We start from the raw sequence: 12,241 nt of genomic DNA, 5'->3' as shown, positions 1-12,241 counted from the left end.
ACACAAGATCTAAAAGGCAGGATTCCACTCTCTGGCAACACAACCCCCACCATTGGGCTTACAGGTCATCCAGTGACTCTTAGGGAGACGAAACCATTGTACTGCAGGTTAGGTCAACACACCGAAGCAGTCAGATCTCTATTAGTTTCAGATGATGTCCCTATCAACCTATTGGGAGCAGACATTCTGTTGGAGATTCAGGCCAACATCACTTATACCCCAGAGGGTGTTGTGGTAACTAGTGCACTCACACACGAGTTGCTGTGTGCGGTGGTGGCAGTCCCGTATACTGGAGAACCTGGTACACATTTGTCCCTGGATGTACTAGCTGAGATAGACCCTAAGGTTTGGGTGGTTGACAAATATGATGTCGGCTTGCTGCCAGTACCTCCAGCCACTATACAGATTGCCCCCGGTTGCGTGCTACCAAAATTGCCACAGTATCCTCTGAGTATAGCGCAGATGGACAGTCTCAAGATCCAGATTGATAGATATCTCCAAATCGAGGTCTTAACCCCAACACAATCACCCTGTAATACACCTTTATTTCCAGTGGCAAAAAAATCAGCCAAGGGTCAGGAAGTCACTTACCGACTGGTCCATGATAACAAAATCATAGTCAGTGATGCCTCGTTAGAGCCTAATCCTCACACATTACTTGCGTCCATTCTTCCTAAAGCTTCGTACTTTAGTGTTATCAACTTGTCTAATGCCTTCTTTTCTGTTCCACTAGATCCACAGTGTCAATACATCTTTGCTTTTTCGTTCCAGGGTAGACAGCTGACATGGACCCAGTTACCACAGGGGTCCATTTCTAGCCCATCGGAATATAGTTGCAAGCTAAAGGTGGTATTAGACCAGTGGGTGCCAGAGGATCCGGAGGTCGCACTGTTACAATATGTGGACGATCTATTAGTTTGTTGCCCGGACAAGGATTCATGCTATAGACACACTATCTCGCTACTGAACCATCTGGCATCCACTGGGAATAAGGCTAGCAAGGAAAAATTGCAGTTTTGTAAGGAGAAGGTTATTTTTCTAGGCCTCTGTATCTCAAAAGGGACCCAACACCTGACAACACAACAGATACAGACTCTCAAAGACTTCACCGACCTCGTAATGCCCGACAGTTGAGAGCCCTTCTAGGTCTGATCAATTACAGCAGAGATTGGATCCCTAATATTTCATTCAGAATGGGTCCTCTCTATACTTTCTGTGTTATTACAGAAAGTTGGTGACATAGTTTTAGATTCCCCTCTAACCTTTCTCATCCCACACTCTGTCCAAGAGATTCTCAACCAGGTCCAGACCAAACATCTTTCAGCAGCACGTCTGACCAAATCTGAAGTGACTCTCCTTACCCCTACTAACCTCACACTGAGACGATGTACAATCCTCAATCCCGCATCTCTTCTCCCGACCCATTCTGACTCGGAAGAAGAGGGGGGGACGAAGGGATTGTGACTGACTCTAACCCAACCATGACAGAACCAACAGACAATCACAACTGTCTTGAACTCATGGAACCCGAGACAGAAGCAGTACAACATCCACCTCCCTTAAGGTCGAGGAACATGACGGGCGGATCCACGCCAGCCACTGCAAGAAGCTGCTGGACTATCAAGTGCAATGATCAGGTGCATTGTTTCTATATACACTTGTTGTTTAATGTATTTTGGATACTGTTATGAGGAGTCACATCCGAATTTACTGTTCAAGATGCATTTACAATTAGCAAAGACAGCAAATAGGTCCAACTGCTGGGTGTGCTCCAAACCCCCTCTGAGCCAGAGCATCCCGGCGATGGCGGCAGTACATGCCCTTTATGACATCAGGGTGGGCATGAGAAAGTTTAGTCCTTCAGGTAGATCAGCGGAACGCCATCTGTCCATAGAATTTAATCAGACATTCTTAGATGGTAATGTCACCTATGGTCTTGATGTCAGCCCCGAGGCTTGTACTAGACTTAGCAGACCCGTGTGGGTATCCGGTCAATTAGGCCAGCCCGGGATTTGTTTTAATATCAGCTCTGGTTTTGGAGCCAAGTCCCTGGGGAGGACCGAATGCCCATCTGGGATAACCATCCAGATCGACCATAGAATCCCTGACGGTAACAACCTAACCACCAGACATGATTATGTCTGCTGGGGGGGAGGGTGTGACATTCAGGAGGGTGCAGCAATCCCATTATCCATCCAGTTGTTGCGCAATGCCCATAACCGTAACCCCAATGACCTTTGTGTCTCATTAACTGGGCCCTATTACTGTTTGTGCGGCCAGGCTGCCTATAGAGTCGTTCCCCCGAATACTAGAGGGTCATGCTCCTTAGTCAGGTTAGTCCCTGCCTCCTACATTGCCAACGGTCACAAGGACTTGATGGTGCAGAGGAGGGTAAGTGTGGGAAGAAGGACCAGGAGAGAGCTATTCTCCGCAGGGGACCGTGCATGGGCATGGTTTCCGGCATGGACCAGATGGGGTATAGAACTTATGAAGCGGCTAAATAATTTTTCCATCATAATGGACGAGATGTTTAATGAGACAGTCGAAGCCATGAGAGAAATTTCTTCTGAACAACGACAGCTGAAGACCCTTATGCTTCAGGAGAAAATGGCTCTCGACTATCTTTTAGCACCAAAGGGGGGTTTCTGTGAGTTCATCGGGGAGGATTGCTGTACCTGGGTGGAAGATACTGGGGACAAGGTTCAGGCCCATCTTGACAAGGTGAAAGCATTACAGGGACAAGCACGCGCTATTGCAGAGGAGGGTTGGAACCCCTTTAAAGGTTTAGGGGGCTTCGGTGATATGTTGTTTTCTATTGGATCATGGCTTAAAGAAGTTGGAGTGTATGTCCTGATGCTGCTCTGCTTTCTTTTCCTCCTCTATGTGACGGCGAGAATGACCTGTTGTTTGGTGAACCAACTTGCAAAGAGCCGTGCAGAGGACCATGTGATGATTCCATAAAGAGCCATCGCCTGAAGCATCCGGAACCCTTTACCTCAGGAAGATCAGCACAGGAAGAACCACCACCTTTTTTTATTTTTTTAACACAAACTATGGACTGTCCCTAAAAGAACCGACTTCTTCCCTTCTTGGAGACTTTTTTTTTGGGCTGTTCTTCTTAAAGAAGACATAACCAGAAACCTTGTTTGATGACATCACCTCCTTGAAGGCCAGCCTGGACCTCATGATCAAGATATAAAGAAGATCAAGAATATTAGGCCGGTTCTTCTTGTTAGTGCATTTGTAGTGTAGCATGTTCCCTTTTCTTTCTGTACCCTTTAGAAGCTTTGGTTGGAGTGATTGTAGCGTTAGGAAGCCGTTGCTGTGACGACATATGGTGAAAAAGGAGGGACTGACGTGGAAATTTCTTATATTTCGCCATATGGCCGCCACCGATGCGGGATAAGCGTCTTTACGACCGACCTTTGCACAGTCGCCCGATCTTTCCGATTCCCATCCGATTTGTGTTCATCAGGCATGACTGCAGCATGCCGGGTGTGGCGCCGGTTGGGATTGAGGAATACGGACCACTGAACAAAGGTGTACTTTTACAAGATCAGTACAAGCCATGCTAAGATCACTGTGTCTGTGTATATGTATATTACCGGGGGAAGTGCCTTTTGTCCTGGTGTCTTTTGTTTGCCTAGGGCAGTCTACCTTTCCCCCCCCTCTTCTATGGACATGTGTTTGTGTGCTGGTTCCACCAATTGATTCATAGCATAACATGCTCATTGATTGGATATATTGTAAGACCACCTTTTGTCTTGGTGTATAATAAACCTCTGGCCATTGTAGAGGGAGGCAGAATACTGTACCCCAGCTAAGAACGACTGCTGTGACGTTATTTCCGGGGGATTGCGCAACATCACCACATGATACATCAAGGTTTCTGGATCGATTGTCCATTAAGGCAAAAGATCATTTAAGTCTACCACAACAACTTGATGGACTTTGTCTTTTTTCAACCCAATTTAACTATGTAACTATGTAACCATAATGTAGTTACTGTACATGAACAAAGTTTGCATCAGGTCAAAAACCAATTAGATGTTAGTCTATACTTATACATTTAGAATATGGAACACATCTGACATACTAGGCCAGTTGCATTTCATACTGTTGATGAATTTTCAAATAATATTGCTTGGCTTGGATAGTTTTCTATGGAATGCAAGGTAAATAAATACATGGGAGATATAAAGCGTACTATGAAGAAAGTACAAAATATTTTTCTTGGTTTTCCTTTTAGAAGCATTAGAAGCAGAAGCATAGGAGTATTTACGAGCAGGAAGGCAGAGTGTGAAAAAAACCTGGCGCATGCTGCAAGTTTTTTGCATTTTGCAAACTGCCTTCCTGTCTAATTAAATTGAAGCCATTGTAGCAATGTTGCATTTTAGTATGGAACGCCTTCAGCCCCATACTTGTCCCCTAACTCTGCCTCCCATTGCAGAAGGGGGTTTCCGTTGCCTCACTAACATAAATACAGGGCGCGGGGCCCGGGTACACGCCATGCGGATTTGCGTTTGTGCAAACGGCGGGCCTGAGGGGGTGCAGGCCCTGGTGAGATCGCAGCCAGTGCACTGCATTTTTTATCCAGCAAGTAGGATGTGAATGGGCAATAAAAGATAACTTATACACAATTGTGCTTATGAAGAATTGTTCCTGAAACCTATTTACCGTGGTAATAGTAGGAAAAATTAATTGCACCCCCCCACTTATGTAATTATGTGCAGATAGGGAATTATATTAATTGTGATTCCTGGCTTCTCAAGCTTAATTTCACCATATTTCCAGGCAATGTCTACAATATCTGGCCATGCAGTCTCTCAATCAGTACATATATACAGGAATGGGACCTGTTATCCAAAATGCTCAGGACCTTGGGATTTGTGAACAAGGTACCTTTCCATAATTTGGATATCCATACTTCAAGTCTACTAAAAAATTATAGGATCATTAAATATACCCCATTGGATTGTTTTGACTCCAATAAGGAATCATTATATTTTAGTTGGGATAAAGCACAATGTTCTGTTTATTCGTTAAAGAGAAAAAGGAAATGTGTTTTGAATTTTTGAATTATTTGATTAAAATTGAGTCTATGGGAGATGGCCTTCTAGTAATTAGGGGCCTTGTGGATAATGGGCTTCTGGAAAAAGGATCCCATATCTGTATGTAAGTATGAACACTTTTTTAAGTATACACGAACGTTTATACAGTATAGGGTAGAAAATGACTCATGTGGCCATACCCGCAAGCCCTGCCCCCTTCACACCTTCATACCTTTTTGGGGTTTCAGAGTAAATCAAGGCAAAAGAGTGCACCAATGCAAAAAAAGGTTGTAAAGGCAACAGTACCCTGTGTAAATTATGAGGGCCCCATGCAGGGTCAGATTAGGCTGATGGGACACTGGACCTGCACCCATCTGCTGCCCCCTGATCTTTCTCCTCCCAGTCCAGGTACGTGAAGGGGGCCTAGAACGGGTTGTGTTGCTGGGGCAGGGGGACACGGGGGGGGGTGGAGGCCCCTGTGTTGGAAGCCCCGGTGGGATCCTCCAGTCCAACACTGGCCCCATGCCACTCATGTTTTAGCTGTAAATTGCCTGAAAGGAACACTTTGCATCCTCAGATGATTTAAGTGTATCCAAGCAAAGGCACTGCAATAAATGTAACTAAATAACCAAGTAAATAAATGTACTTACAGCTGTCCTCTTCATCTGTGATAACGCTGATCACGTAGCAAGCATACACAAATCCAATTAGCTGTAAAACAATAAAATACATTTCCTCTGTCAGTTTAATATCAATTCTGAGCATAAAATAGCTCAAACAAACCATATTTATTTCTGAACATGCACTGTTATTGTTATATTTATTCAAAGTGTAGGAGAAAGCTCTGTATGCCCAATCTTCAATGCAACTTCAGCTGTGTGTAAATTACAGGAATTTCTTTTCCTGAAAGTGTAGAGACGGCTCATAATAATGAGGTTATTGGATATAAAGTAGTTGCATTTAAAATGTAGAAATCAGAATATACTGATATATACCACAGTCCATTTCACCTGCAAATCTTTTCAAGCTAAACTCAAGACGCATAGCAACCCCTCACCAGTAGAATAGCAATTGTAAACCTCAAATTATAGACCAAAACAAAGACTATACTGTAGTTCAGTGATTCCAAAACAATGGGTCTCTACCCTTCTTAAAAGGGTTTGGAGCAGTGTGGGGAGGCACAAGATAAGAATTGGGGACAATGGTTATCACTATTCTCCCTATTTCAACTGATGGGTCCTAGCAAGATGTAGGGTCTCCAGAATGTAGGGTCTCTCAGCATGCTCTTCTGCCAATAAAAACTAGATATGCTTCTTGGCCCTTTCTGGTAGTGCTGGTGCTAGTGCACGACTCCTGAGCAAGCTAAGAGTGTGACCATGAGATGGTTAAAAGTTAAAAAGATTAGTTAAAGTTCAGCTTTTCATTCTACTGCGCATGTATATCCGCGCAAAGAAAGATCAAGCAAGAAGAAGTGCTCACTGGTATAACCCCAGGCAGGTGCAGTTTTCTGCCGATAGGAGCACCCGCCCGGGGGTTTCAGGTAAGTCAATACAATCCCTTGGGGGTGCCTAAAATTTGGCACCCCCAAGTGCAACTTTCCTTCTCTTTTAAAGGAGAACTAAAGTAGGCTAGGATTGTTGTACATTATGTTTTGTGCTTCTGTACCAGCCCAAGGCAACCACAGCCCTTTAGCAGGGAAGATCTGTGTCTCCAAAGATGCCCCAGTAGCTCCCCATCTTCTTTTCTGCTGATTCACTGCACATGTTCTGTGCTGCTGTCACTTACTGAGCTTAGGGACCCACTCATAATATACTGTACACATAGAATAGAAATGTCACAATATAAGGCTGATTAGTAATTAATACAGATAATTACTACATGGCAGCACAAAAACCAGTACAACTAGCATCAGAATTTAATAATCAGCCCTGTAGCATCATCATCATTTTCTGCTTGATAATTTGTGACAACCCCTAAGCTTAGCTTCTCAACAGCTGCTCAGAGCCCACTGAGCATGTGAGTGTCACAGACACTTTCCAAGATGGTGACCCCCTGTGACAAGTTTGAAGTCCTGGATCATTGTTGCTATTGGGAAGCTTAAACTTAAGGCTGGTGCAATAAATATAATATTATATAATATATGGCATTTTTAGTCATATTAATTTTTAGGGTTTATTTCTCCTTTAAAGGGAAGGTCTTGATGTTGGACATTTCAGATGTAGAAATGTTTCCATTAAAAAAAACTTGAATAGTTAGCTCTTATCTACGGTAATGTATAATAACCAATCAGTGATTGGATTTTTTCAGCCAGCTGCAGGAAGAACAATGGATGCAATAACTTGATTCGTTTCCATCAGTTACTGTCCATGGGCAAAGTTGCCCAATGTTGATAAATGAGCCCCTTACAAACACGCTCACAGTTGATGGAGTCTAGAAAGGATTTGTTTTCTTATGGATAATGTTCATAGAGATCTATATATGTGCAGCCTTCAAAAACCCTTAGGGGCGAGTTCACCAGCAACGGCTTCGCACCCATCGCTACACTTCGCCAGGCAAAAATTCGCTCAGACAATGCTAGTTTACTACAATGCGAAGCTGCATCCAGGGAGCTGAACGCTGATGAATTTCGCTAGTGGTACGTCGGCAATCAAAGAGGAGATACGCTAGCATTCAATTATGCCTAGCGCAACTTCGTTAGAGATCTTCGCTCAGGCTAAATTGCATACGGTGGGAAATTATAAAGTTGAATGGACGTATATGTTGCAGCAAATACATTACATTACACAATGTCCAGAAAAATAAAGAAAATATAGTTGTTATCAGGGGTGATCCTGGCCCCTCCGCCGCCTGAGGCAGCAGCAGTTGCTGCCCCCCCTCCCCTTTGCGCTTACCTTTTTGCGCTTGAGGGGGTCTAGGGAGGTCCACGAGGGCAGCAGAGAGGGCCAGTACGGTAGCGCAGAGAGCCTAACTTTGCTCTCTGCACTAGAAATTCGCCTCTTAATGTACCAGAAGCGGCAAAAGGGCTTTGCCTCATTGGCGAAGCACCCCTGGTTGTTATAATGCCCTACACATGAGCTCAGTGTATAGTTTATGTTCCATGTGTTAGAAAATGTATGGGGGAACCCGGTTACCCAAAAAAACGTTTTTAAGTACTTTTGCAGCCTATCACTCTGAAGAAGGAAAAGACGCCAGCGTTTTTTGGGACTTAGAAAATGTTTCCACTAAAAATTGAGGAAGATCTATGCACTCCATTGCACTTTGCCTGGTCTGAGCTGGCAAAGGCAAGTCTGGCGAAAGAGGTAACGTTCAGTAAAATCCGCATCTTACTGAATTTGCAGAGTTACGTCCATTCGTCAAAGCGAAAATTCGCCTGACGTTAGAGTGCGAAGCAACGCTAGCGTCTATCTCCTTCGTTAGCGAAGTGACGCCTGCGTCTGTTATCTGTGCAAATGGTCAAACTGAATTTAACATTCAGAGAGAGAGAGAATATATTAAAATGTAAAGGAAAATCTAAATCTCTGCATGGAAGGAAGCTGCCACTCTGTCTTCTGTGAAGAGAATCTCATTCACATAAACAATATATTCCATTGGGCAAATTACTAGTGATGGACGAATTTGCGGCGTTTCGCCGAAAAATTCGCAAATTTCCTGCGAAATTCGCAAATTTCCTGCGAAAAATTCGCAAATTTCCTGCGAAATTCGCAAATTTCCTGCGAAAAATTCGCGAAACAGCCGTCCATTTTTGCCGCCGGCGTCCATTTTTTTGCTGCCGGCGTCCATTTTTTTGGACTTCTTTTTTTAAAGCCGGCGAATTTTCACCAGCGAATTATCGCGGCCGTTTCGCAAATTTATTAGCCGGCGGTGAATTGTGCAAATTCGCCACAAATTTGCGCCTGGCGAATAAATTCGCCCATCACTACAAATTACTACAACAATGATGGAATCGTTGCTTGAATGCTTTATCCAGTGAATAACTGGTCGGGACCATGTCCGCTTTCCTGAAAGCGGGCTAATAATTAAAGGGGCTGCCTACACCTTGTTCTGGACCTGCAATTGCTGAAGTTATTATTTCTAGTTTTATCTATATTCATAGTCTGAACAAATGTTTTGAGAATAAAATAAAGGACCAAGAATGGAAAGTTTCAGTCTATTTTTAAAACAGGCTGATTGCTTGAAAGGATATTTAGCTTCATGCAGCTCATGTCAGGTTTATCTGCATGGGGAGAGAATATGTCCTTTTAGCCTTCACAATGAGGCAGTTGCCCCCACATCTAACAGTTTATGTTAAGGCATATGTGCTGTGACTGACAAGATACCAGTGGGTAGAAGGGCTAAATCAATGTGCGCTTGCACTGACCTGTCAATACTGTATCTTACAAAGGCATCGCACACAGGTTTAAGCAAGTTGAAAAGAAACAGAGAGCAAATGTGCAATTTATTTAGCAATGTGATTGTAATGATTATATTTAAAAAGTTAAACTATTCATGTGGATCAAGTAGGTAGAATCTATTCTGAAAATGGTCATATCCTAACACTGTATTGTAGTTAAAGCCAAGCTCTGTAATCTTACATTTGCTTGCATTAACACTTTTAAATCTACAGTATTTATTATTAACATTTCAGAATACATTATATTCCAGACATGACTAAATGCAGAATACTGTTCAATCCTCCAGTGACAAAATGTTCACATTGAATGGACACCACCACCAGAATTAAATGGTTTTACAGTAGAACCCCCGTTTTAGGTTTTTCAGGGGACCAGGAAAAAGGGTTTTCTCCTTGAATCGCCCCCGGCTTTATGTCTGAAATTAAGAACATAGAAATATAAAGGCATTGCATTATGCAACAAGTGGCTGTTACTTTTTTTTTTCAACCATTTTTATTTTCCAACAAAGGGGGCGGATTAACTCAATATTAGAAGTGAGTGTAGTGAGTAGTGAGTGTAGCACTTTGCTTACAGAACAAGTGTGCTCAGGATGTCTCCATGAAAGGTGCATACTAAAATAATGTTACTAGAAATCCTGGGGGCAGATTTACTAAGAGGTGAATTTTCGCCAGCGTTCGTTTCGCACCCATCGCAGCACTTCCCCAGGCGCAAATGCGACCAGACTACGCCAATTCACTGGGCACCGAACACTGGCGGGTTCGCTAGCATTACTTTGGCAGTGCGAGCATTTGATAGCGAAGATGTGCTAGCGTTCATTTGTGCCTAGCAAAAATTTGTAGTGATCTTGTGAAATTCCACCTTTAAAAACACATGTCCAGGGAACCTTAATAAAGGCAATAGAGTTATTATAATGCCCTACACATGAGCCCACTGTAAAATGAATGTTCCATTTTTTGTAAAATGTATGGGGGAAACCGGTTACCCAAAAAAAGTATGTTAGGACTTTTGCAGGCAATCCTACTTCGAAAAAGTCACCATAGTTTTTTGACAGAAGATTGAAGAAGATCTAGCTGATTTATAACAGTTTGTCTGGTCTGAGGTGGCGAAGGCAACTCTGGCGAAAGAGGAATAGGGATGTAGCGAACCGCCGATAATGTGTTCGCGAACGCCGTTCGCGAACACTGGCAAAAAATGCGAACAGTTCGCGAACAGTTTGCGAACTTCGAACATCCGAAAATCGTTCGATTCGAACGATCGAAGGATTTTAATCGTTCGATCGAACGATTTTCGTTCGAATCGAACGGAAATCGTTCGATTTTAGCGACCGAATGGTCGAACGATTTTGACGCGAACGCCTATTGGCGAACGTCGCGCGACGTTCGCGAACTTGCGGCGGACGCGAACAGCCAATGTTCGCGCGAACAAGTTCGCCGCAGAACAGTCCGCGACATCCCTAAAGAGGAAATGTTCTGTAAAATCCAATTAGTGAATTTGCGGAGTTACGTCTGTTAGCCAGACCGAAAAGTCGCCTGGCAATAGGCCGCGAATGACCGATATCGACAGTCTCTTTCGCTAGTGAATTGGCGCCTGCGCCTGTTATTGAATCTGCGATGTCTCTGCGGGTGCCAATGCTAGTGAATTGTTACTAGCGTTAGCCACTTCGCACTTTAGTTAATCTGCCCCCTGGTCGTTGTATTGGGAAAGACATCCCAAGTGATGTCCACTAGAAGAATTACAGTTGGGTTTCTCCTGGGCATATACCCAAAGAAAAAATATGTAGGGTTGGCCTTATCACTGAAGAACTCAGGACTATTTCTACACTGTCTGAAACTGACTGAGCTGCCTCCCATGTGATGTGAATTGTTTGAAAGTTCTTATACAGGTATGTAACCTGTTAACCAAAATGGAACCTGGGGTTTTCCAGATAACAGATCTTTCCATAATTTGGATTTTCATACCTTTAGTCCACTAAAAATCCTTGAAACATAAATTAAACCTAATAGGATTGTTTTTGTTGGGACCAAGTACCAGGTACTGTTTTATTATTACAAAGAAAAAGGAAATCATTTTTAAACTAGAATTATTTGCCTCAAAGTGGAGTCTATGGGAAAAAGCTTTCCCCTAATTCGGCGCTTTCTGGATAAAATCTGGATAACATTCTATACCTTTGCTTGGCCTGAAAAGCAGAGTCTTAGCAGAGTCCTTCCATCTTGGCTGCAGATTGCTTTAACAGTGACAAAGCTTTCCTGAGAGACTTGTTACCATTATACCACCTACCTCAGAGATCCGTTCCATAATTAATGGACATGAACTTTAGGTTCTTTTATAGTTTTAATTAATTCCCTGCAAGTGGCATTTGCACATTGTGTTGAATTTCTCAAGTGTAAAGTAAAGATACAAACTATTAGCTTAACTCCAGGGATCAGACCACTCACTGCTCACGTAATATGTAATATTATAGTTTTATCCTTAGACCATAAAATGTAATGGAGTAACATCTGTTAAAAATAATGTCCTTTCAAACAAAAAATGAAAAGTACATTTAATTGCATGTTAATTGCGAATAAAATGCAATGCTTGTTAATATAAAGTGAACTCAGTAAACATTTAATGACCAATATTTATGCAGTTTCATTAATTCATATTATATCAGTTTCTGGGATTTATCCTCATCTAACACTATTGGGAAGGCCTTAAATTTTATGTAATACAATGTATAAATATATTCCTCTTTGTCCAGGTACTGAATATATATACATACAAATAATATATATATATATACACATTTGTGGAACCCTA

At 42.6% G+C, this 12,241-nt stretch overlaps 1 protein-coding gene across 2 annotated transcripts in view; it reads right to left on the bottom strand.

Moving 5' to 3' along the window:
- nkain3.S (Sodium/potassium transporting ATPase interacting 3 S homeolog) overlaps positions 1 to 12,241 on the bottom strand; it is a 313,723-nt gene that overhangs the window by 21,237 nt on the left and 280,245 nt on the right. Inside the window, exon 5 of one of the 2 annotated variants that reach the window (XM_041567191.1) lies at positions 5,702 to 5,762. In XM_041567191.1, coding sequence (XP_041423125.1) covers positions 5,702 to 5,762 — 61 coding nt within the window. 2 annotated transcript variants of the gene reach the window in all.

Source organism: Xenopus laevis, chromosome 6S, assembly GCF_017654675.1.
Source record: "Xenopus laevis strain J_2021 chromosome 6S, Xenopus_laevis_v10.1, whole genome shotgun sequence".
Classification (NCBI taxonomy): Eukaryota; Metazoa; Chordata; class Amphibia; order Anura; family Pipidae; genus Xenopus; species Xenopus laevis.
This window is presented reverse-complemented; position numbering and strand designations above follow the sequence as displayed.